The sequence below is a fragment of the Oryzias latipes genome, chromosome 10, assembly GCF_002234675.1.
Source record: "Oryzias latipes chromosome 10, ASM223467v1".
Classification (NCBI taxonomy): domain Eukaryota; kingdom Metazoa; phylum Chordata; class Actinopteri; order Beloniformes; family Adrianichthyidae; genus Oryzias; species Oryzias latipes.
In genome coordinates this window covers 12,079,917-12,105,321 of record NC_019868.2, presented here as the reverse complement: position 1 = coordinate 12,105,321, position 25,405 = coordinate 12,079,917, and the positions used below count along the sequence as shown (strand labels likewise).

The 25,405-nt window shown below is 38.9% G+C and overlaps 2 protein-coding genes across 4 annotated transcripts in view; one reads left to right on the top strand and one right to left on the bottom strand.

The window, feature by feature from the left end:
• The window catches only part of LOC105354870 (leucine-rich repeat transmembrane protein FLRT1), a 41,335-nt gene extending 17,205 nt beyond the window's left edge, over positions 1–24,130 (top strand). For both annotated transcript variants that reach the window (XM_011480039.3, XM_011480038.3), the window contains exons 2-3: positions 17,484–18,509; positions 20,881–24,130. In XM_011480039.3, the coding sequence (XP_011478341.1) occupies positions 20,886–23,075 (2,190 nt within the window). In that variant the 5' untranslated portion in view covers positions 17,484–18,509; positions 20,881–20,885 and the 3' untranslated portion in view covers positions 23,076–24,130. The remainder of the gene's footprint in view (positions 1–17,483; positions 18,510–20,880) is intronic.
• The window catches only part of macrod1 (MACRO domain containing 1), a 156,341-nt gene that overhangs the window by 100,588 nt on the left and 30,348 nt on the right, over positions 1–25,405 (bottom strand). The gene's annotated exons all lie outside the window — the stretch shown is intronic.

Here is a 25,405-nt window from a genome sequence, read left to right as displayed (position 1 = left end):
AGACCTCTGACTGCATTGTTACATAGACTTAGCACTGCAACTGGATTATCCATTTGATTAAACAAAAACAAACCTGAACAGACAAGACAACCACATCAGCTATTTTTACTGAAATTGATTTGCCAGCTTTCAACACTGAAATCAAGAACTCTGCCCCAGTCAGACTGTAAGACACCTTCAAACCTAACATTTCTATTCCCATTCCCATTCCTGTTCATATTCTTGCACATCCCTTAAGGGGTCGCCACAGTGTATCAGCCTGCACTGATACACATGTCACACAAAAATGTTCATTTATTACTATTTCAAAGCATGTTCAGAAAGGAATCAAATCATGTTTATAATATTTATATGGCCCCCGCACAGTTGGGCAGTAGCATGATGGGTCTTGCCCAAGAACCCACACTGGATGAAGCTCATTGTGGCCCCCCAGGAATTGTACACTGATTTCCCATGTGCCAGTCCTACACTTAACCAACTGAGCTAAAACATGTAGAACAGCTAAAAGGTTAAAAAAAATTAAATAAAAATTGTAAAATAAGTGACATAGTAAATACTTACCACTTATAAAAGCAAATGCTAAAACAGATGAACAAAAGTATTTAACAAACTAAGCTAATACTACACGTTTTTGCAGGAAAAAAAATCGTATTAAAAATTGCAAACTGTTATCAAAGGAGAGAAGCGACTGATTCTCCCTCTCATCTAAAGGAATAATTTATTTCAGGCCAGTTTAATTCTTTTAATCTTTTTGCAATAAAATATTTGAGCCTCTAAAGAAATTAGAGAAATGACTAACCAACAAATGAAAGTGTTTTTTACTGCACTAACTGTCAGATACTGACTTACATCATTACTTTCATGATCATCACTAAGTCTAAACTTAATTATAAATTCAGGGACAAAGGTGCATCATTTAATTTAAAAACAATTTCCCCCCGGTAATGTGATGTGATTAGATAAAATATTGGAGAAAAAACAACAACACTTACAGTGATTCAGGTTTATTGTTTACAGTCAGGAACCTGGATGTCCCGTATTAATGAGAAAACTAATGTTGGTTCAATCATTTTGGTAAAAATAAAAAAAACTAAGTTTATATAACTGCACAGTGCCTGTCATTAATTATTTTAATTAGTTGCATTGCAATAAAATGTGCTGCTGCAGTCTCTTCTGATGATTTCAGGAGAAATGTGGATTTTATGTTTTGAAAGTTTCATTTGAAATTCTAGGATGAGCACCAACTGTGAACCACTGCTGGAGGCTTTATTGCAAACAGTAGGTGTTCAAAATCAGTTTAATTTTTTTTTTAATTCCAAACCTTTAATTTTGATAGATTCTCTTTTTCTCATATGAATCTGAATCCAATTTTTTTTTTTTTTTGCCAGCTGAGCACAGAACAAAAAAAAAATCCATGAGGTTAAATGTTTATGTACACCCAAAGCACATTTGGATTTAACTTTAAGATAATTAAGTGTAATGAGGTTGGACTAATGCTACAAAGAAACCATATACCCCACTATATATCCCAAAAGATAATAAAAAGGCAATGTGCATACGGAAATTATTTAGCTTTGTTTATTAATCTGGGCTGCATGGTGGTGTAGTGGTTAGCAATCTCGCTTCACTAGTTTAAAACTCAGCTGGGTCGTTTCTTTGTGGAGTTTACATGTTCTCCTCATTCATGCAGGGGTATCCTCCGGGCATTTCAGCTTCCTCCCACAGTCCAAAAACACATGCTTCATGGGTTAATTGGTGATTCTAACTAGTCGCTTAGGTGTGAATGTGAGCGTCTATTTGTCTCTGTGCAGCCCTGCAAAGGACTGTCCAGGTTGTGCCCGGCCTTTGCTCTTCAGGAGCTGGGAAGGGCTCCAGCAGCCCCGTGACGCCAAACAGGAATAAAGCCGGTTTAGAAAATGGATGGATGCTCAAACAAAGCAACACCTTATAAGGCAAGACAAGGTGGTGCATGATTGCAAAGACAAATAGAGGAAAATGTTTGAGCTGATGTATTAAATACATCTGAAAGATAAGATCTTAAAGGCTCACAGGATTTATCAATTATGATGATAAGTAAGATTTGACAGTTATTTTCAGAAGCTAATGAGAAACAAAGGTAAACAGCAACAGACCAATGACAGACTTTTACCTTTAGCTCTGCCTCTTTGCTTAGAAACGCCGTATTTCACACTAATTGATTCTCTCTTTATTTAAAATCTGTGCACACACCGTTTTCTTTGGTATTCTAGAAACATAAAGCAACAATGCAAAGTATTAGAATCCTTGTCAAATGGATTTAGGGTTAGGCCTCCTGCTAGGAAGCTGCATGTACTTCACGTCTTATTGGCTCTGACTTGTTTTGACTGTCATCTGTAACCTGAACAAAGACCCCCCCACCAAATGCAGTGCAAAGCTCAACCTAGCGAAAGTAATCATTACTTATCTAAGAGTACCGTCTGCTGGACTTTTGTGTTGTGTAAAGGTGTCCGACTCGTAAATTATCTGTCTGCGAGTACTTTCTGTGTGTACTCCACTCTGAGCCACAGACAGAGGGGAAAAATGGAGAGAGACAGCTATAAAAACCTTCAATCATATTTAATGGGATTATTTATCCACATACTGTCAAGAGATGTTGTGTATGCATGCTGGGCTGCCTGCTGAAATGTGTGTTGTGCTGAGCGAAAGGACTATATGATTGTACTTTGTAGTGCGTAATATATTGAATCAGATGGATCTGTAGATTTTTTTGTGTGTCTGTGTGCTCTGGCTGATACATTGATATATTCCTCATGCACTGATAGAATACAGAATCAATTTTAGAGCTGTTTTTGTTGCATTCACACACAGCTCATCATATCTTCTTCCGCTGCTGATCTGACCAAAGCTCCACAGTTAACAAAACCACCAGATCTGGTTTGGATTCATGTCAGAGTTTTAGTATGGTGAGGGAACAATTTATTCACATCTTCAAGGGTTTCAGTCTGTAAAATGTGCAACGAAAGCTGCTCCACCTTGCATTAAAGAGCCGCCAACTTTCCGCACAGCTTTTATCTGAGAGCTTCTTTCACTGGTTTTTCAGTTTCAAATGGTCATTGGTGGCTGAAGGCTCTTTATGCTTTACCACTAAAGCATTTGAGTTATAATTAAAAAATGTTCTTTTCGCCCAGCAGACAAAATAATGGTATTCTTTGCTATTAACCTCAAATATGGATTATGTTTTCTTTTAATTATCTCCTAGCTGTTAATAAAATGAGCAGGTGAAGCTCTTACGCAGACAGTCAGCACACAAGGCCGAGGACCCTGGACAGCTCCACAGAGAAAAATACACTTTATTTTGCCAGCAATTCAGTGAAATTTCTGCTGTCTCTCCATGTCACAGTATGTGGCCTGACAATTTTAATTGTTAGCCGCTGTGCTGAAAAAGAAGCCGCCAGCATTTTGACCAGCACCATATTTATGCAAAACACTCCAGGTGTTGAGTTTCTTTGCACATCCATGCATATACTAGCTTTACCCACCCCTTGCAGTTTCACTCTTTTGGCAACCATTTTTCTTTCATTATTTGGTTCTTTACAACCCCACATCCCCTTTCTCACTGTCTTGTGCTTTTTTGCCTGTGCCGCTCATTGCCTCTGTGGGGACTGGTTTCCTTCAGGGCAAAAATCTCCACTGACCACTTTGTCTCCCCATGCACCTCCATCTACACTCCCCTCCATCCATCTTCCTTCTTCAGCCTCTTCTTTTCACTCCTTTTTCATTTCGCCTCTCCCCCTCTGACAATAGGTTTTAAGGCCGTTCTATTGAAATTCCACATCTGCTCTGCGTGCCTCTCAGGGGCTCATCACTGCTGAAGGTTGATCCCAACTTAACCGAGGAGAAGAAGAGAGAATAAAAAGAGAGGGGGAAAAAGGGAAACACAGCAAGAAACACCCCCACCCACACATACAAAACAGGGATTTGGTGTAAAACGTTTTACTGATTCTCATGCTGGGGCATCATTCTCTGCTCAAAAGAGCAGGACCAACATTTACTTTGAAAAGCTGGGCTCTTTAAACCTTAAGCAATTACTGATCAACAATCCAAGGTCAGAAATGAGCTTAATGTACCAAAAGAACCTAAACACAAAGACTAACTGAGGTCAACAAAATTGCTTTACAGTTAAAGGTTCCTGCTTTGATTCTTTACTGAATAATTTTGAGTTTAAATTACTGGTTTTCAGCAAGAACTCCTGATTCCTTCCACAAACAAGTGTGATCAGCTAATTTGTTGTTCTTAAAGCTCCACTCCGATCATCCTTTGATCTATTTTTAAACCGTTCCTAGTGGTCTTTTAATCACCATTGTGCCATTTTTAGCCAAAATAAAAAAACTGTGTCATTTTGTAGGGCATCATTTTCCGCAGAGCAGCAGGAGTTCATTAGAAATTCGACTCTGAGTTGTGAGCAGAGTCAGCCTGCTCATACCTCCCGACATTCAACTGTTTTCACTCTCTCACTAGCTTACAGCCCCTAACACTGCTTGTCTAACTTTAGCAGTCCAGCCGTACAGTTTTGAGCCAGATACCAGCTCGAACGAGGAAAATGAAGACGTACATGGATCTATATGTCAACAAGTGGAAGTATCAGAATGGAGCAGGGCAGGGCGCTTGTGGCTTGCCGTGACAGCTTCTACGTTACACCTACATGCTTTTCCCAACACCATTTTTTTATCTGCTCCTGATTTACAATAATTTGAATACAGAAATGCTCAAAAATGAAATTTTAACATTAATTTCTTTATATATGGCCTACATCACGAAGAAAATGCCAAAAGAACATGCTGCTAACAACACCAAAAGCATGATTTTTGTCAGAGTGGGTCATTAGCAGTCCTTAGATGTGAGTATAGACATGTATGTCCTCAACCTGCTCTTTGACCTGATGGTCCAACAACTCACCCTTTATTGTAGACCGCTGACAGTACAGATGAACTGCAGCCCCTATTTAAATAGAATAGAATAGAATGCCTTTATTGTCACTGTACACATGTACAATTCGCATCACACACACATGCAGTGAAATTAAAGCCGCTCACCATTCAGTGCAAACATGCAAGAGAAAAGTAAACTCGCACAATAATATAATAATAAAATAAAATAATTTCACAAAATGAAGAGCACAATATACGAAGTACAATCTACAAAAGAACAAATGTACAATAGAAATTTCTGCAGAGAGGTAGTTATAACAAACACAAAAAATCCTGCTGTGCCCATGAATGCAGAGATATATTGCACATAATGTATTGCACATGATGAGATGGTATTGCACATATTGACACATATTTCCATACAATTATTCATTTTGCAAGTAAAATATATTTGTACTTAATAATACTGTTATCATATTTACAGTTTATTAGGTCCGGCCATGTTGATTTCAAATCTTTTGACCACCTTATCCAAAAATGATTTGCCAGATACTGAGTTTTTTTTCAAACCTCTTTGTGTGTAACAGCTTTCTTTATTAAACAGGCCGGGAGGAAGACTTTTTTTTTTCCTCAATACTAGCAGATGATTTGGTGTGAGGGCCTCCAAGTCATTTGGATCATTCACTGCTGTAGTTATTGGTCTGGTGTTCAATATTGCTTCAGTGTCAAAGAGAAGCATTTGTAGACATTTATTATCCACTGTTTGATCTTGAACTGCTGATTTTACAACATTTAGACCAATCCACCAAAAATCCATCAAACTGGGGTCCAATGGTGGTGATTAAAAATTATTTTAACACCTTGTCAGCAAATATATTTCACATTTTTATTTGATTAATCTGTTGAAAAGATGTTTGTGGCTCATTCTCAGATCAAACTAAGTTTGTTCTTTTGTCAGACCCAATTAGGGACAGTTTCTGGAATCAATGTCCTTTTAGGGAGGATTTTTTTTTTTTGCATCAGCTGGAGTCTTGGTTTGAATGTAAAAATTTGAAAAGCGAAAATATGTTTGTGATCAATGAAGACCACAAACTTTCAAGTCACTTAAAACATATACTTTTAGTTGTTTATCTGAGTTCGTAGTGCTTAAAACAAATTCATTTTCTTTCGCAGAAAGGTTCAACTGTCCTATCATAGCCATAGTTCAAAATGTGCTAGTGCTTCCAGGATCCAAAAACAAACATATTTTAGTTATTGCATTGGCATTCTCTGCTTTAACACACACCAGGGGAATTGATAGAATATCAACGTAGCTAGATCCAGTTGAGGAGATCGGAATTTGATTCATACACATCATCGTACTGGTATGTCTTTTGGTCTGTGTAGAATCCAGATGACATCAGAAAATGTACACGTACCAGATTTCTCTTCTACAAAAGGTACTCCGTACCTTAAAGCTTAATAATTAATTTAAAAATTAGCAATGTATTTGTGGAAGTGTTTGAGAAGTTTTTTTTTTTTTTGATTCACCTGAGAATCCTGTAAGCCTGCTGGGGAGCAGCACATAACCATAACATGTTAATGAATCCCTGAGAAATAAAGCAAACAACTGCTTTAACAGAATAACAAATGTGTTGATGTCGGGACACTGTTGTCTGTTGTGATGTACATATGCAGAACACCTGCTCTCTCCATGCTTTGTGAAGCTGTAAATTATTGGCTGAGAGATACAGTTCAAGGAAGATCCATAATTGTCTTACAGATTTGTAATGATCTAAACTGAGGTAAGTAAATACCACCATACAAGAAAATAATCGAAAATAGTTTTAATGCTAAAGTTGAAAAGAACTACATACAGCAATCCCTTAAATTGTGATGAAAAAAATTTTTTCCTGCACATTCGAAACATTTCAACAAGGCAAACCTTAAAAAAACAAGGACACTTTTGACACCAACTCACACAAAACATAAAGCAGATGATTAAAGATTTTTCAAAAACGAAGAGAAAAGAATAAGAATATGTTAAGGTGGCGTTTTTTTATGTATAAAAGAGAAGGGGACAAATTGATTTTTATCAAAGACTACAAGTGGTACAAAGAAAAGTAGCAACGGGAACAAAAAAAATCTGCAAAGAAAGAATAATGAATGGCAGAAAACTGAAATTAAAGAAGCACATTGCAGCATCCTGGAGGAGTCAGCCTTCTCTGTAAGCAAATTCAGAGATAATTGATCTCCACACTGTTCTGTGTGATAGGTCCTCAATGCGGGGAGAGATGGAGGCAGAGATTGTGTGAAGGGGGTGGGATGCCGTGTTGTCACAGTGCATAATGATGTTGCTGTCATTGTCAATGGCTGGAAAGAACAAAGAACAGACTGTAAGAAAAGAAAAAATGGATTTAAAAGATTCTGGGTCATTACAAAATCAAAGGAAAAGTGTGTAACCTTTATGGAAAACCCAGTTTTTTGGAGCTGTGTTGATGCGTATTTCTTAAAGGACTGTAGGCTAATGTCAGTGCTTTTAAAGATAAAGGTGGTATGTTTTAGTGTTATCAGCCATGTTAGAAGATGAAAATCCCATTCATTTGTAACAGAAAAGGCTGTAACACTTTTTTAGCCCCTGCAACAACAACAAAACAGCCAAGAACATGGCGTGATGCTTTACCAACTTGTTCACTCTAGTAGGTGGCTGTAATTCTTTGGGCTTAGGAGCCTTTCTGCTAATTGGTTTGTCAGGGATTCATATCCCAGACAAACATTTAGCCCTTTGGCTTAACATCTAACTTCCCTTTTCCCACTTAATCTCAAAAGGCATCCAAAGGTTGTTTTGGTTAAGCGTATGCTTTAGGATGCTAGATAGGCTTTGGGAGGGTTTTATATTGTCATGTATTCAAAAGAAAATCGTACACCAAAATTGTATTGTGAAATATACGTCACGATCAGAATTTTTCGATATGAGATCACTTCTAGAGTAGATTTCCATATATTTCGCACTATGGGATGCACTGAATTATAAGGCGCATTGTCAATGAATGGTCTACTTAAGTATTTCTTTAGTATACAGTACAGACCAAAAGTTTGGACACACCTTCTCATTCAAATGAATGGGAAAGTATGTCCAAACTTTTGGTCTGTACTGTATATGAGGAGCATTAAGCAAGACAAAAGAGTCAGAGATAAGTCCATCAGTCAGTCAGACTTTATTAACTATGTTCACAATAACTCTTGAACTAACACGCTACACGTATAGCTCCATTTGATAATGATAACAATATCTCCCAACCTTGTGTCAAACAGACTGATGGTACTAAAACAATGTGACTATGCTGACTCCCAACCTTGTTAGTAACACATAAAAAAAACTTAAAACAACATCAGTAAACACAACCAGAAATCATCCATTTATAAGGCATTCCGGATTAGACGACCCACGGTCTTTTACTGAAAAATAAAGCTTTTAAGTGCCCCTTATAATGAGGAAAATACGGTTAATCATTAATTACTTTTGATGTGCAGTACACTCAAAGGACATAATGCTATAATTTATTTATTTTTCCTGCACATTACAATTTATCAAATGTATTACCAAGCAGTTTTAATTTGAAGGTTGATTCTAAATCTGGATTTTGTTGCCAGTGAACAATCTGGGTTTAACAACCTTTGGTAAAACAGATTTTGTTTAGGATTCTCTTCAGATACCATTTATGGTTTTTCGCATTGGAAAACAACAATTTTTCTATCACAAGTACAAGTATGTCCAAACTTTCATTATCAACCAAGTAAAAAATTGGTTTTGGAAGAGACGGTCACAAATTTAACAGATTTTGAAATAAACTGGTTCACCACATCATGAATCTTTAATCTAATCAGGAAAATTGGCAGTAATGGACCCAGTCATAAGTGTAGTCTTGTTTGTACCGTGTTAACAACACATTTGTAATTTATCTGAATACAACACAGTGGTGGTTAGACTTATCTGTTGGTGCTCAGTCACAAAGTAGCCAGGTGTGTAACTTGTGAAAGATAAGTAAAAACAACTTGTGCGACGACAGCACAGAGGCAACACAAGGCCCTTCATTTGCATATCCAGTCTGTCCTAAGGATATTTGAAACCTTACACTTCTTTGTTGTTTGTTTGACCTAATTTACACACAATTTCTTTTATTTATAGCTGGTTTAAAAACACCAAAAACACAATGAAAATATTTTTGTGTTTTCAACATGGTATTAAAGCATTTTTCTCATTATCAAATCAAACTTTATTTATATAGGACTTTTCCTATAAAAACATAACACTAAGTGCTACAGCTTGATGGAGGACACACTGTAGATGGTGAAGCTCACTCTACTGGGAGAGTCTCTGAACGATTTCATGAACCCAGACATGGAGACGTCTCTATCAATGCTTCTGTGGAACTCTTAAAAAATAAAGAAACCCCATCTCTCAGCATCATCTGTGTCTTCTATGCATTGTAAATGAGATATACAGTTAATGCTTCCATGTAGCGAGCAGGCTATAAACAAAATTTGGCGGTGGCTTCTCTCATACGCGTCGAGGGGGTGTAGTTTAGGTACATATTTTTGGACAAGTGTCAAGCAGCGAATTCGCCCCACGTCCAGCCAGAGGCAGAAGTGAATTTGATGCGCGAATTGCGGTCGGTGAGAATGCGGCATTACAACAAACCTGCCAACAACTCAGAAGCAAATTGGTAATGAACTACCGTGCTCTGACTCTGCAGAGACTTTGTCCTAGAAAACAACACACATTTTTTGATTTTAGCTAAAAACTGCATAATCCTAATTATAAAACCGATGGGAACACTTTTACAAATAGATCAGATTGGGGTGTAACTTTAAATAGAACCACTAACGTCAACAATTCAACGTTTTAATAGAGAAAGATGCTATCAGACAAACAATACTTTCATGCTTTTGTTTGTTTGTTTTTTGCTTAATTAAAATGTTTAATGTGTTTAAAAGATCAGAAAGCAGTGAAAAGAGGGAAAACACAATTAATTCTGTCCTTAGAGTTGAGTTCAAAACAGACCACTGGCACTTTATGTTTCCTGATCCCAAACAGAGCTAGGAAGAACTCTCGGTGCGTGCATTGCAGCAAAGTCAAAATGATGCTAGATCAGGGAAAACACAACGTACGGAGCTTTTACTTCTCTAGATCTTTGCTGATTATCCCTACTTTGTCGCTTCCCTGATCTCGTTGCCTCTCCTCTCTCTCAGGCTGAATGGAAGCTGTGTGCTGGCGTATTAGAAAGCCAGTCACATCCCCGTCTCCTCTTTTTAGCCGCTCTTACAGTCTCGCACTCTCTCTTTTCCATTTTCCCTCTACCTTTTCTCTCCGTCTATCCTTGACACTCTCTCTCCTTGTTCTCTCTCGCCCTGGTCGTCTCTCTGTCCACGCCGACACCCTCGACTTATTCTGCCGGAGTCGTGGCCTTCAAAGCCTGACAAGAATTCAGAGTCTGTATGTGAGGGCTGCACAACGTGTGTGTGTGTGTGTGTGTCTTCATGCAGAGATGAAATATGAGCTGTTAAATGTGAATGCTGCCCGATGTTCTAATGCCACATAGTCATGTCACTCATGCATGGGGGCGTTGGTGAAAATGGGCACACAGAACGCAGTGTGTATGACAAGACTGCAGAGCTAGCGAGGTATTATTCTGCATCACATTTGCTATCCATCTGTCTGTGATAGTTGCCATACTAACAAACACAGAGGAAGGCCATGGATGCAGGCTTCACTGACTTTAAACCTTGCTAAGGCTGACAGTAATTTCTGCCTCCAAATTACATTCCAATGGCTTCATAAATCTGCTGCCTCCTCCTCTCCAGCCCCCCTTCCCACTTCTTTATCTCCCTCGCTTCTCTTCCCTCTTTCCCCTTTACTCCATCCTCTCTTCATCTTTCCTGTACAACTCTCCCCACCACCACCACTCCCCTCCGTCCCTGTTCACCACCATTTCACCATCTCTCTTTCTATTACTCCTTCCCTCCTATCACTTATTTTCTCGTTTCCCCACACTCCTCCTCTCTGGCGCTGGCTCCGTAAATGAGAAACAGGGAGGCAGAGATGGGGAGGTTACGTGTGCGGGGTAGTTAAACAGTGACACACACATAAATCCAAACAGATACACACACATTGGGAAGGAAAATGTGCACACACATACACACACAGATGTGCTTGCACACAATAAAACGAGTGAAAACACAAGCATAAGCGCACAGCCGCAGTCAAACATCATAAACAGCACATTACTCTTTGATTGAGAGACAACCATGTGTGTTGCCATTTATTTGTTGTGCAACTAAATTGACTTTTGCTGGTGTAAATGTGCAGACACATTCAAAATTCATACACGTGTGCACACTTTTTAATGAGAGTGTTCATTTTACAGATAGTGCCTCGAGGTGAAATAATAGCCAGCGTTGGACCCTGATGGCTGCTTCAAGTGTTCTCAGGCCAGTTGTTTTTATGGGCCGAGGGGGGGGCCACAAACACACCCCTCACCTCCTTCGATTCCACTTTAACTGCTGCTCAGCTGCCATCGGCGCACACATGCAATGAAAACATGGGCATAATATGCATAAGCGCATGATGTAGACACCAAGTTGGGCATTAATACTGAACACACAAGCGCGCGCTCCGAGGATGAGGCCAGCGGAGAACAATACGGCGTCTAACAATGGGGCTCTGAGGAATTCTCTCCTCCATATTAATATTCAGAGGAATGGATGGGGAGAGTGTGTGTGTGTCAGCAGGGACGCACGCTCATCAGCCTCGCTAACACTGGGGTTAGGCAGCCACATGATTGCAAAGTGCTCAGGCTTTGCTCCCCAGCCCCGCAACTATTCATGGCTCCAGCTCCATCCCTTCCTACTGTATTCTCTAGGTACTCTGCACAGAGAGAGCACACTGCCAAGCATCACAACTGTCCCTTCTCTTGTTCCAAATTATTATGGTCAGGCTTTTGAAAGAGAGATCAGATGTACCAAAAAAAAAAAAGAAAAACATGCCAAACATGTGATAATGCAACTAAATGTCATTTGGAAAATTAACATTTGTTTTTTTGTTTTTTCAAACATTTTTCTTTCTTTCTTGTGTAAAAATGAAGGTGTGTGCCAGCAAAAACAACTCACTATCACCCTCTACAATCTCCATATGTAAAGCACACGAGGTGGCAGCTAACAACACGTTTTGAATGCTTCGGCCATATTTCGCTGCATATGTTCCTGCCATCTGGATTTGTGTAGGAACGTGGTTCACTTATGTTCATATTTACACATCTGCATATTTTTTTATTAGTTTTGATGTCACTTTAGCCTGCCTATGTCTAGTAACACAAAAATGGCATTCATGTAACTAATTCTTCGTTTTTTTTCTCTTTACCATTTTCAGTTTTTGCATTATTCCTGACCATCTGTTCCGTGATTTATCCAACAAAGGAAAATAATTCAAATGTTTCCTCACTATTAGGACATGACAGAGAGAAGTAAGGCAGTGTGTGCATCTGTGCGTAGCCACAGTGAAAGTCACATGCTGTGGAATGGTTTTAGGCTACACACTTGACAGAGACGAAGCTCACAAAAGCAGAGTGAATTCTGTCCGCCTGAGGAGTGAGATGCTCTCTGTGTCTGTATTGTGCATTTAAAAAAACGTGCAGCAAAAAAACACATGGTGATGGGGTCATGCAGCAATGTTTTTGACCAGATCATTAAATGGGTCAACAGAGGAAAGCTGCTCTTTTTATTTCTACTTTTAATCCTCCTTTTCACTAGTTTGACAAAACTAAATAAAAAGTTGTTATTTCTTGTGTTGCAAAATGATAAGAGAAAATTAAATTGCAATAGGATTTTGTAAAATTTGAAAGGGTAATATTGATAAATAACACAGAATATGTATGCATAAATTTGTGAAACTTTAAAAATAAAACTTATTCTTCATTTTTGTCCCTTTATCAATCAACAAATCAAATTTTAAAAGTCATTAAAAATCATGTTCGTTTTGAAAAAGCTCTATTAATGCAGTTCTTTTACAATAAACAAAAACGGTACGGAGTATTAGGACCAACATGAAAATAAATTTACAAGTATAAAGACGAAAAAGGTCGTAATTTAACAAGAACAAAGTTGTAACATTATAATAAAGGAAGTCAAAATTTTACGAAAAAAAGTTGTAATATTATGCTTGAAAAGTTGTCATTTCAATAGGAATAAAGTAAAATTACAAGACAAAAGTACAAATTGTACAAGTATAATGTCTTTTTCATTTATTTATGTAAAAGATATAAATGGAAAACATCTTTTTCTCATCATTTTACAACTTTATTCTTTATCATTTTAATTTTTTTCTCATTTTAAATCATTTTATTTTTATATAATAATTTATCTTTTCTTTGTGGTGGTCCAAATACTCCTTCATACAGACCTTAAATAAATACATTTCTAAAAAATGTTTTCTCTTTAATTAAACAAATATTTTATTGAATAGACAACTATTTTATTACCTGCTATAAAATTGTCCTGTGACAAGACTGATTTCAAAAGAAAACCTTTGTTTGCATATATTTTGAAATAATATTAAAATGATTGATGGCTATTTAAATTACATTTATGTGGCCTTGACGTTGACATGCATGTGGCAAAGGTTCAAGTCTAAAACCTACAGGAGCTTTCTAATTCCTGTGACAGACAGATGGGTCCATGTCAAGATGCATTCATACAGCTATGCTTTCTACCTTTTAAATTGTACATATTTTTTTGTAAATTAGAAGTGGTGATATTTCCTTCGAAAATTTCACAAACATTCAATTATTAAACTGTGTGGAGCTTTTTCTAACCCTGAAAAATCTTCACACTGTCATAAAGTCTCTTCCACATAGCAGATCTGCTCCAATACAAGCGCCATAATTTGACTGTCTCCTCGTCTTCATCTCACTTCCGTCAGCTAAGCCTCTGACAACCCATTCCAAAAAGTTTGAAGGACAGCCTCGACATCACACGGATAGAAGTGCACACATCAACATCTCATGGGAAATGTCAGTGAGCCATGAAAATGCAGCTGATGTTCGGCAGTCACTTCTTGTTCGGTGCAGACAATTTACCTGCGCCCAACAAGAATTTATGACATTTGCACGAACAGTTGGGAGACATTTTGTAAAAAAATACTTTCCTGTTGAAGGGGGAAACACTAGCACCTCATCTTTACATTTAGGATTTAAAAAAATAATTGAAACATTTTTTTTAAATCGTGTATTCAAAAGCCACCAGCACATCTTAAAGCAATGATAATCCCAACATGGTATTTTTTATAAGACTAGTTTGGTGGCCATATTTAATGTTTGTTTGTTTTTCATCTTAAAGCAATCAATTTTTCTTTGTGACAGCTATGAACTGCAGGCTTGACAGTTGATTAGATGCAAAATGTGGTTTTGCCTCGTCTTTCTAAAACAAATAAGACATTTTCTGAAAGACAAATGTCACTAGGTTCAGCCTTAATGCCACCTTTACATGGTGCATCCAGTGTGTAATAAAATATAGATGTTGTGTTTAAAACTCCGGCTTTACAGTCTTTGCTTTTAGAAAAAAATTAAATAAAAAAAATACAAGAATGACAAAGTGGAATTCCGCATTTTCTTGCCAGTTTCCATCTAGTCAAAATCTGTTGTTCCACAAAGCCAAAATCAAAATTTTTTAAAGGATTTTTAATGGTTTTCACTCAAATATAAAACTGCTGAAAGTCCAACTTTTTGCAGACTTTGAAAACTTATTACGAAATCCTTAACCACAAGAAAAGTTACTTTTTTGGCCCATAATGGCCTTTTTGCTGTTTTAAAATACTCAATTAAAAATGCCAGGTTCACAAACTATGGTAATACTAAGTATAGCTATACATTAAAAAAGGAAAAATCTAGTAAAAAAATAAATCTTTGCTCCTCGTTGGTGCGCAAAATGGGTATTTTTTAAGGCTGGGTTTCAAAAAAACTACTGAATTAAACAAATCTTTCCTCAATTTATTAAACTCATGAATTAATTTTATTTTAAAGCCTTTTTTGTATTTTTTAAAAATATTTCACTAATGTGATATTATCAAATCCATGTATTTCTTTTACTCTACATCATGAAACCCACGACCACAGACATTTCTTCATATCAACGCTGCCCTTGTGTAGACCTTTACCTCACGTCAACACGGCTGACAAACACTGAGTCTGTTTGACATTCTGACCCTCATCCAGCAATTTTCATTACGCTTCACAACCGCTTTCTGCACATATAAAGCAGTTTACAAGCCACAAAGAGCGGGTCAGTCTGGAACCGTTTAATGAAAAGGACAATTTATCTCTCCACAACAACCACCTAACTACCTCTCTAGACTACACGCCTAGTGATCCACACCATCTGTGGATCCAAGTTATAATGCCAAGCAGGAAGCAGAAAGGCACACAGTAACACACAGAGTCCTCCTGAGTGTAGGTTGTACTGGTAAAGCATTTTAGTTGTACTTGATGGGAGTGTAAAGGCAGATGCCTGCTGAAAAAGTTATCCTCAGCATGTGTCCTTTACCAAGGAAAATGAGGACAGCTTTATTTGTCTCCATTTGTTTTTAAGCAAACTGTATGATAATTTCCCAGTCGGCTGTGTACTTGCTCTGGGATGAAGTGAATAGACGAAAGTGAACAGCGGAGCCGTTAATGGCTTTGATGAATCCGTCTCTGTGTGAATGATGAAAACCGTATATTTCTAAAGCCAGTGCTCACTTGGGGTTTGATTCTGCACATAGGATTCATGCACTTAGTGCTTCATGGTTAATGAAACCTCCAAAGCTTTGCGGACATAAAAGAAAAAACTGACATAACACATAGAGTTGCCTTAATGGGAGGTTTGTGTCCTCTGGGAGCGTAATGTTGTGCATTTGCAATGATGACCTTCAAGAAGTACTTTCACAATATACTTAATTTAAAAGGCATAACCATTCTGGAGAGGATGATTGTTTACTCCTTTTAGTTTTACATGTTGTGCCAAGAGTGAAACTAAGCATCGCTTAAGCACCTTTTAACCAAAGCTGGAAAACATAAAATAAAAGACTAATTTAAGACATTTAATGTTCAGCATGTTTTTGGTTGTCTTGATGAGAAAGGCATACAAAGTCCTGTCATATTTTGGTTTGAAACACAGAGGTGACCTCATGTCAGTGAAATTACAGACACCTTTGTTGAATGCTGCAATGTTTTCTGAAAACAATTAACTGAATTTACCTTTAAAAAAAACAGGAACTGGTTACCGTTTGTGCCTGGTTTCATTCAGATTCCCAAGTTTCTAAAAGCTGGTCTGCACAGCGGTTTAGCGGTTAGTATTTTCTGCTCACAGTGAGAAGGCTCTGATTCGGATCCCAGCTGGGTTTTTTCTGTGTGGAGTTTGTATGTTCTCCTTATGCACAGTCCTAAAACAGGCTCTACAGGTTAATTGTGATTCTACATCTCTCTTTTTGCCAAAAAATAATGTTTTGTTGGTCAATTCAAAGCATGTCTTCTAACCTATGTTGTATCTAACCTACATTGATTGATTTCTAAACAGTACATATTCAGCCCACCTGGGGCGTCTCAAGTACAGATTGAAATAGTGGGTTAGGGTGTTTTGTAGTGTGTATATAAATATATACATAAGGGATGCCACAATTCTCAGTTTAAAACCAAACTGTATGTTACACTATAGAACTGAATCGTAAGGAAAGGGAATTATTGCATCTCTACTGTAAACCAGTATGCTTACGTTAAATGTGTCAAACACGTGTTGTGCTAAATTTCAGAAGAATTTGTTATTTATTCTTCTAATTTATTACACTTAATATAAGCCAACTGAAAAGTTATTTGCTTATAAGCCATTTGTAAAAAAAAAAAGTTTTTTTAAACAAAACTATGACTCAAAAATTGAGGTTTGAACTGAAGTCTGAAGAAAGTGAACTATGCATCTCTAATATGTACATAGATATGTGTGTGTATACATGTGATCTACTTACAAGAGTCATTTTATTAATTTTATCCTTTAGTAGGCTATCCATAATGTATTTTAATGGTAAAGGAAACCAGGGTGGCAGGCAGAGCAATGCTCACCAAGACAAATGACTAATGAGACAAAGATTTAAAATGTCAGGATATCTCTGACCTTTAATCTGTATTGCTGCATTGGTAAACATGGTAAATTTGTTCGTGAACCAGTTTTCCACCACTTGGGCGCTCCAGCTCAGCAGATCCATCAGAGAGGAGAGCGAGGACTATGTGGGTGCAACTGCACCATAAATATGACCTTGCCATGTTGTGAAATAGGATGAAGACTCGTCAAGACTTTTCAACATGACTGCCTTGCAATAAAAAACCATATGAAAGAAGTGTTTAAAAACAAAACTTATTAAACAGATGATACTTATGCAGGTCTTTTAAATTGCTTGATGCTTCAAGTGCTCATTTCTGTATTATTTAACCCCGATTATAGACATTGTCTTTCCATGTACTGAAGTATTACAAACCAGATGAACTAAAACCCTTCTTTTTGGATTTCTCTTTCCAGTGTAGTCTGTTCCCAGTTATCCTGCTAAACCAAACAGAGCAGGAGGAAAAGACAAAGCGGTTCATTTCTTCCAGCCTGCAGAAGGACTTCACACACAGATCCTGGTGCTGCTTGGAGTGGACTGCGTACAAACCACCATCATCCACCCTTGCTGCCTCCAAGAATGATTTGTACAAACTGAAAAGGAGCTGATCAAACATTTAACAGAGGAGATTAGGGCTGACACCAAGAGGAGGGAGAAACTCTTGCCTTGAATCCTACTCACAAACTCTTGCCTGAGCAAACCTCCATTTCTTTTTTTACAATCTGAACCTGAACAGATACTTTTGTTGTGAGAACTGCAAATTTGTCTTTTAAAGAAGAAGAACGAAAAAATCAGAAAACTTTGGTGGATTTCCTAAATTGTGGAAAATTTTGCACCTTTTATTTCTCCCCCGACTGCCCATGAATTAAAACCACTACCTGGATACATTTTGCAGGGCACAGTACTATTTTTGCATGACCCACTGCTTGCATGAGTATCCAGGATTGTTTTTCACTTCCAAGAAGGACTCTGAGCTCTCAACTATCTTCTGACTGCCTAGCTGTGGCACTTGGGTGTGGAGGCGGGTGTTTCAGAATTAGGCCTCTGGACACTCACTAAAGATGACTTAAGTTGGCAGGCCTAAAAGCCCCTTACCCTAGTGAAAAAGAGAGTTTGGCAGCAGCACGCAAATACGCACACACAACACACAAATGTGGATGCAAGGAGGCTTTGAGCCATGCTGGTGTCGTTTTTTGTAGAGCCCTGGAGTACAGGCTATCATCATCCTTATCATCATTCACCCAAGCTAAGGAAGATACGACGGCCTAAAGGAACGAGTCTACGCTTCTAAGCAATTTTAAAAAGAAAAAAAAAAGGAGAAACTGTGTGAAAAACAGATTCAAAACAGCGTTCTCAATCACACGCACGGGCTCTCCAGTACAAATCCCAGATACAAGAAAGATAAAGCTCCGGCGGACGTGAAGGGCGCAGAGACTGAGCAGGTTAGAAACCCCTTGGCAATCACACTCGGTCGATCAAACCTTTTATGCATACACACTTTGTCCCCGAGTTCATTTTTTCTTTTCTTTTTGTTTTTCTTCTTTCTGAATACTTTCCGGATTCCGAACCTGTATACAACTTTGAATAAGTTGTTTAGTCTGTCATTTTTTTCTCCTTAACTGGTGGGTGTGAAAGTGTAAAAAATAAAAAAAAGAGGAGAGGAATGAGCAGTAAGACTTAACCACATCTGATTGATCCAATCTCAGTGTGTAGGAATCATCAGACAAGTGAAGAGGAACCGATAAAGAGGATTAGGAAAGGGATAGAGACGGGTGGAGAGGACGACTGCGCAGGCACTTCTGTAAACAAACCTGGAAGTGGATATAATGAAAGTTCATGAACGAGGGTGGGTGGACAGGAGAGGTAGATGGTGTACAAGATAAACACGCACTAAGAGGAGACAGGTGGAAACACGAGAAATTGAACAAGAAAGGAAAGAAAAGAAAAATCTAAGCATCATTAAAAGGGACTTGTCAATTGGAAACCTGGGCATGTGGGCGAAAATACTTAGATAGGCTTGTGCCAAGAGGATATTTATGAGACGGAAGCAGGGATGGTGTGGCTCTTAAACATATGCTCGTTGGTATTCATAGAGCATTGCAAATCTGGTCTCAGCTGCTACCTTGACACCCTCTCTTGAGCGCATCTATTCCTTTCCAATAGTTCTCTGTCTTTCAGATGGAGGAAATGCGAGGAAAGGGTCACACTGCAGCAAAAAAACACACTATCCATTATCCATGCTGAATATCATGGCACACATTCTTTTTCACACTGACATCAAATACTGAAGAACTGAGACCGGAGCCGGTTGCTGTAGATACTGATCTCACACATGCACACAGACCCATAACACAAGCATGTGCAGGTAACCAAATGCAGATATTTTTAAACTTATTTGACAGAAAATAGAACGGCATTTAGAACCCTTCTTTCTGCAACAACCTCAGCTGATAACGACGTGGGTCTTTGCTGCCAGAAACTCATTTCCCCTCTCTTTTGCCTGACTGTCCAACTCTCCATCTGTCTGCTCGCCTCCCCTGCTCCCTTCATCTCATCCATTGTTGCCTTCTCTTGTTTGTTTTGCATGGATTTTGACTGCAGCTAAGGGGCAATTTTGCATGTAGCACTGACTTCACATACGAGCACACATGTGCGTGCTCAAAGAGGAAGAAAAAAGCTGCGCCTTTAGAGGATTTGTTTATCAAATGCGCTGTCAAATCGTGTGAGGCATTTCAAGTCTGGCACATTTCTGCCTTTAGGCAACACAAAAGAAGACTGAATTCCCCAAAATGTAATGCAATATTAATAGTGTAAAACAATATTATCTATATTCCATAAAGAAAACTGGGAATGTGATGGAAAAAGAATTTTCTGTCGGAATTGTTCATTTTTGGTTTTAGTAGTCATAGTCAGAGATGGTTTCAAGCATGTAGAGATAGAATGATATTCATGTGACAAAACATTTTTCTCCATAATACATCTCTAAAACAATCCTAAGGATTTCAGAATCCTGAATAATTTACAGAAATTTCATGAACAATAGCCGTTGAGAGAAAACATGAATAATAAATGTCAGCTCATACTGAGACTGTTTAGTAGGGGAAAGCTTTCTGTTCACCACATTTACATTTTTGTGTTAGCATTTTTTAATGTTCGTCTGGGACCTAAAACATGCTTTCTCTGTCAGAGTCAAAGATTTGTGAAATGCTTGGATCCTTTTGGAGTTGGACTTTGTGCTAAGATCTCATTCTGTCAATAACAACTTTGAAAACATGAGTTGCTTTAAAACCCATCAACTGCATTGTGGGGAATGGATTTGATCTCCTTCCTGATCTCTGTAGAATTTTAGTGTCATGTCATTCACTTCAGTTCAGTGAATCTCTGCCAAAAAAAAAGGCCTACACTTATTTTCCTTCACTTCAACTGTCACTGCACAATTTTCCCTATTTTGCTTGATCTCGTTGGTTTTCCTGATTCTTTTAACGCTCACTGGCCAGTCAGTCCTCGCTCATTGTTCTATGTGAATCTAAATGTCAGTTTATCTTCTGCTTGGTTGCTTTGACCCATATACAAAGCAACTTCTCTAAATTTAATCCCCTTCTCCTTCTATCTTTTCAACAATATAGCTTTAGGAAAAGCCTTTACTTTTGCCAACCGAAAACACAGAACTAATGTTACATAATGTTGAAAAAGAAACTGGATTTTATATATATTATTTTTACAGTTTTAAAACTTCCTAAATAATCACTTTTAGAAAAGATGAAAACTAGTCATTTTGTTTTTCTAATCCTGTTATCTTTTTTTATCTTTCAGTCAACATGGCAGCTGAGAGTCTTGCTGAGCTGCGCGATTGGCTCTTTCTGCTCCTTTTAGTTCTCACCTTATTGGCTGAGGTGCTGGAGCTGGCGGCAGCAGCAATTGCCATGGAAACGGGCGAGGGAGATGAGGGCATTGTTTGTCCCTCAGTGTGCCGCTGCGATGAGGGCTTTGTCTACTGCAATGATCGTGGCCTGAGCATAATTCCTCCACTACCCCTAACGGCTGCCATCCTCTACCTACAGAGCAATCGGCTGAGTAATGCCGGGCTTCCCCCATCGCTGGAGCGCAGCACGTCCATACGAGTGATTTACCTGTATGCTAACCAGTTGGATGAGTTCCCCATACACCTTCCGCCTTCATTAAGGGAGCTCCACTTGCAGGATAATAATATACGAACGTTACCGCGATCAGCTCTGGCAAAGTTACCATTACTAGAACGTTTACACCTGGATGATAACTCTATATCAACAGTTAGCATCCAGGAACGAGCTTTTTCTGGGACTCCACGGCTTCGACTACTGTTTCTGTCTCGGAACCATTTATCGAGTATCCCAGCAGGCTTACCAGCATCACTGGAGGAGTTGCGACTGGACGACAACAGAATAAGCACCATCCCTACACATGCTTTCCGTGGCCTCTCCTCTCTACGCCGACTGGTCCTGGATGGAAACCTGTTAGCCAATACCCGCATCGCAGATGACACATTTTCTCGTCTATCCAACCTTACTGAATTGTCGCTCGTCAGAAATGCTTTACAGTCTCCTCCGGTAAACCTTCCTTCAGCCCACCTTGTGCGTCTCCATTTACAAGATAATGGTATGACTCACATACCGAGGGGGACGCTCGATGGCATGCGACACCTACAGAAGCTGGACCTTTCAGGAAATAATCTGACCACTCTCCCTCGAGGACTTTTCAGAGATGCAGAAAGTTTGGAGATGCTGCTGCTGCGAGGAAACCCCTGGTACTGCAGCTGCAATCTCCACTGGCTACATGCCTGGCTGCATGGACGGGGTTCAGCGGTGACTGTCAGAGGTCTCACCTGTCAGGGACCTGATTCTGTCAGGGGTCAGGCAGTCAAAGACATTACGTCACTGATGGAGCAGTGTGAGGCCCCCCCAGCTGGTCCAAGTATTGGAGTGGGAGTGGACCAATCAGACAGAGGTTTAGAAGGTGAAAACAGTGTTGGAGGGGGACAAGCATTTCCCCCTGGAAGCACCACCACTAGTTCTTTGTTGGTCCCTACACAGGGCTCCCTCTTCACTCTTCGAGCCAAGCGGCCAGGTCTGGTTATTCCCTTGCCTCCAGGCGAAGGGGGACAGGTTTCTGGAGAGGCCTTAGAACTGACTGTAAAACCTCTGTCTTCAGACAGTGTACTTGTTAGTTGGTTGTGTCCGCAGCCAGCACCTTCCTTCCGTCTTTCATGGCTGAGGTTGGGTAGCAGTGCAGCTCTCGGTTCTATAACAGAGACTTTGGTTCCTGGAGAGAGGAGGCAGTACCTCCTTACCCAGCTCACCCCACGATCTCATTACCTCATCTGCCTGCTGCCACTACGACAGGACACTTCCTTTGGGGGTTCCAGCACAAGTTTACATCGAGTTGGTAGTGTGGATATTGAAAGTAAAGACTCTGCACCAGCCTGTGCTCAGATAGAGACTGGAGAGGCTCTAGTGAACTCCGGAGGAGAGGGATCAGAAAAGAACGGACAAGACTCTGAGTTAACAGCCCTGCCGCTCGCTGGGATTATTGGGGGTGCCACTGCATTAGTAAGCCTGCTCTTCATTTTTGGCATCTTCTGCTGGTATGGACAGAGAGCAGGCTATATGTCTGGGGACTCAGGTTCATACAGCAGGGGCCGAGGTGGAAAGCATTATGACGACTATGTAGAGTCAGGTACCAAGAAAGACAATTCCATCTTAGAGATCAGGGCCCCTTCTGCGGGGTTCCAGATGACAGCTATGGCTCATCAGCCCTTGCAGCCCAAGCTAGAGGATGTTACCTACATCCACACCATTTTCCCCTCCTCCTCCTCATCCTCACAGGCAAATGGGACCTACAGGAGCAGCCAAGGAGCTGGCAGTCTCAATGGCACCATTCTCAGCCAAAGCAGCCATCATCATGTCACTTACGGCACCAACCGTGGCTACAGAGAGGGTGGCATACCTGACATAGATTATGTCTACACATGATGACACAGGGACACATCCCCGTTGGCTGGTGGCGGTTTTGTCCTTGGTTTCCAAAGTACCCTCTGTGCCTCATCTGGTTTATTCAAAATGGTTTGCTTAGTAGAGATGACTTATTTGAGTTTTGATGATTGGACAATGCTGCCGGTTCACAGAACACTCCTGCTACACTACTGTGTATCACATAATACAATGGGCCCTTCTTTCCAATCTACTAATAGCTATGACATTTCCTGTTTTCTTCTTTGGATATCTCGTGTCTTTCAGATATGCTGTTCTTCTCAACTCAATACATCGTAACTTATCAGAGGTTAACGTACTAGGCTTAGGTTGATTTAGAAGGTGATATTTATATTATGGGGAAAAAGAACTTGATGTGTATAGAGATAGCAATCATATCTTCCTACCAACTGTAAGCTCTGTGCTCAATAGATAAAAAGGAATGACAGAAAGAAATCAATTGTTATAATCCAACAGATGCCAATACATAAGAATGAAAATGAAACAGGTGCTCCCACCCCCAACTATTTTTTGAACGTTTCCCTCCTTTTTATTCCTTCATTCTACCTTTTTTTCTGACTTGGGATCTTTCCTTTTTATTTCTCTAGAGTCTTTTGTGTTGCTGAGAGCAGAGGATGACTTTGTTCTCGCCAAGGGAGCTGACAGCAGTGATAACAGTTCTGACAGAGACGGGAGACACAACCCACAGCATGGGGAGACTAATGAGTGGGAGAGAAAGAGAAAGTGTGGGGGGTTGACGGATAGATGGGTGGATTGAGAGAGAAAACATAAAAGAAGACGAGTGGGAGACAGAGAGGGGTGCTGTTTTGGGCATGTAATCGCTGGGAGAGGTGTGTTTGCTGAAGGCAGAGAGTGAGGGCAGAGAAGAAAGACATTCTGAGTTAAGTTAAAAGAGGGAATGTGACCAATGCAGTGCCATGAGGCAAAGGAGACAAGAGGAAAAGAAGAAAACAAGGCTGATAACTGGAATAACGAGACATCCTAATCTAAAAAAAAAAAAAAACGGGGTTCTCCGATTATCCAATGAACTCAATTTTGAGTGATAAAAGGATTTGTGCTTTCTTAAAAAATATCATTTTAAGTCAATAAATATTTCAGTAGTTTAATTAATGTGCAAGAGTTTCCCTGCACATGATTACAAATCCTAATTTCAGAGACATCCAGAGACAAATCAGGAGAAAGAACGACGACAATCAAACAGCAAGCTTAGTATCAACACAACAAGACAAATGAGTATCTTCAGAACAAGTTTCATTGACATATACTTTAGATTCTAGAAAACAAAAGAGAATTTTTACAATGTTCCCTTGCTATATTGCGGTCTCGCAGATTTTTTCTGTGCGATTTGCATGTTTTTTCTGCATCCTGATTGGCTGTTGATCTTATCAGTCAATCTCCTCCATGCCATGCTCTATCCAGAATGCATTCAGCTTGTTTTCATTCGATAATACTGGACTTGTTTTTCTGCAATGATTTGAATTTTTAGATTTTAAACAGAAAAGTCTGAAAATGTTCATGCATAAAGTTTGTTGTGAGGAGTTTTACAACTTTAAAACATCTATAATCCTACTTTGTGGATTTCACCTATTGCAGGTTATTTTTAGAATGTTACCCCCGCTATATACAAGGGAACACTGTATTCTCTTTATTTTCCTTTTTCTTAAAACTGAATTTAAAAATACAAAATGCGTCGCACATCTCACATCAACGCATTTGTCATCAGCAAGCTGGCTGGACTTTCTTGATTAAAATTTTGTTTAAATGTCTTGAAGGATGTTGGGAACGTTCTGCTGTAAACACGCTTTTCTAAAGTTTACATATATCAATCATGTGTTTCACTTTATGAAACATCTTTTTTTTCTATTTTAAATGGATTTTCGGATAAAAAGAAAAACAAAGGAGATTCAAAATTGAATTGATCTAGCATAGTAAATGTGATTTATAATGTGATATTTATGTATAAATATATTGAATGGGTAAAATATGTTTACACATAAAGTTATTGAAATGGAGGTGTGCTTGTGCATTAATCTGTTACCTTATCACTCAACAGTTTTCATCGGATACAGTTGATGCCACAGTGAAATGTCAAATGTTATACACTAAAAACTTTGCATTTGCAAAATAGCTTTTCCTTTGCATGCTTATTTTTGGGACTTCTTAGTTACCAAAACATAAATGTGTGTTTTAAACTTTGATTAAATAAAGATAAATCATGTGATCATGTGAAAACATTTTGATTTACTATTAAAATCTAGTACACGATTTTACAAAAAATCAATTTTAAGACATGAAAAAGTGAAATTATGACT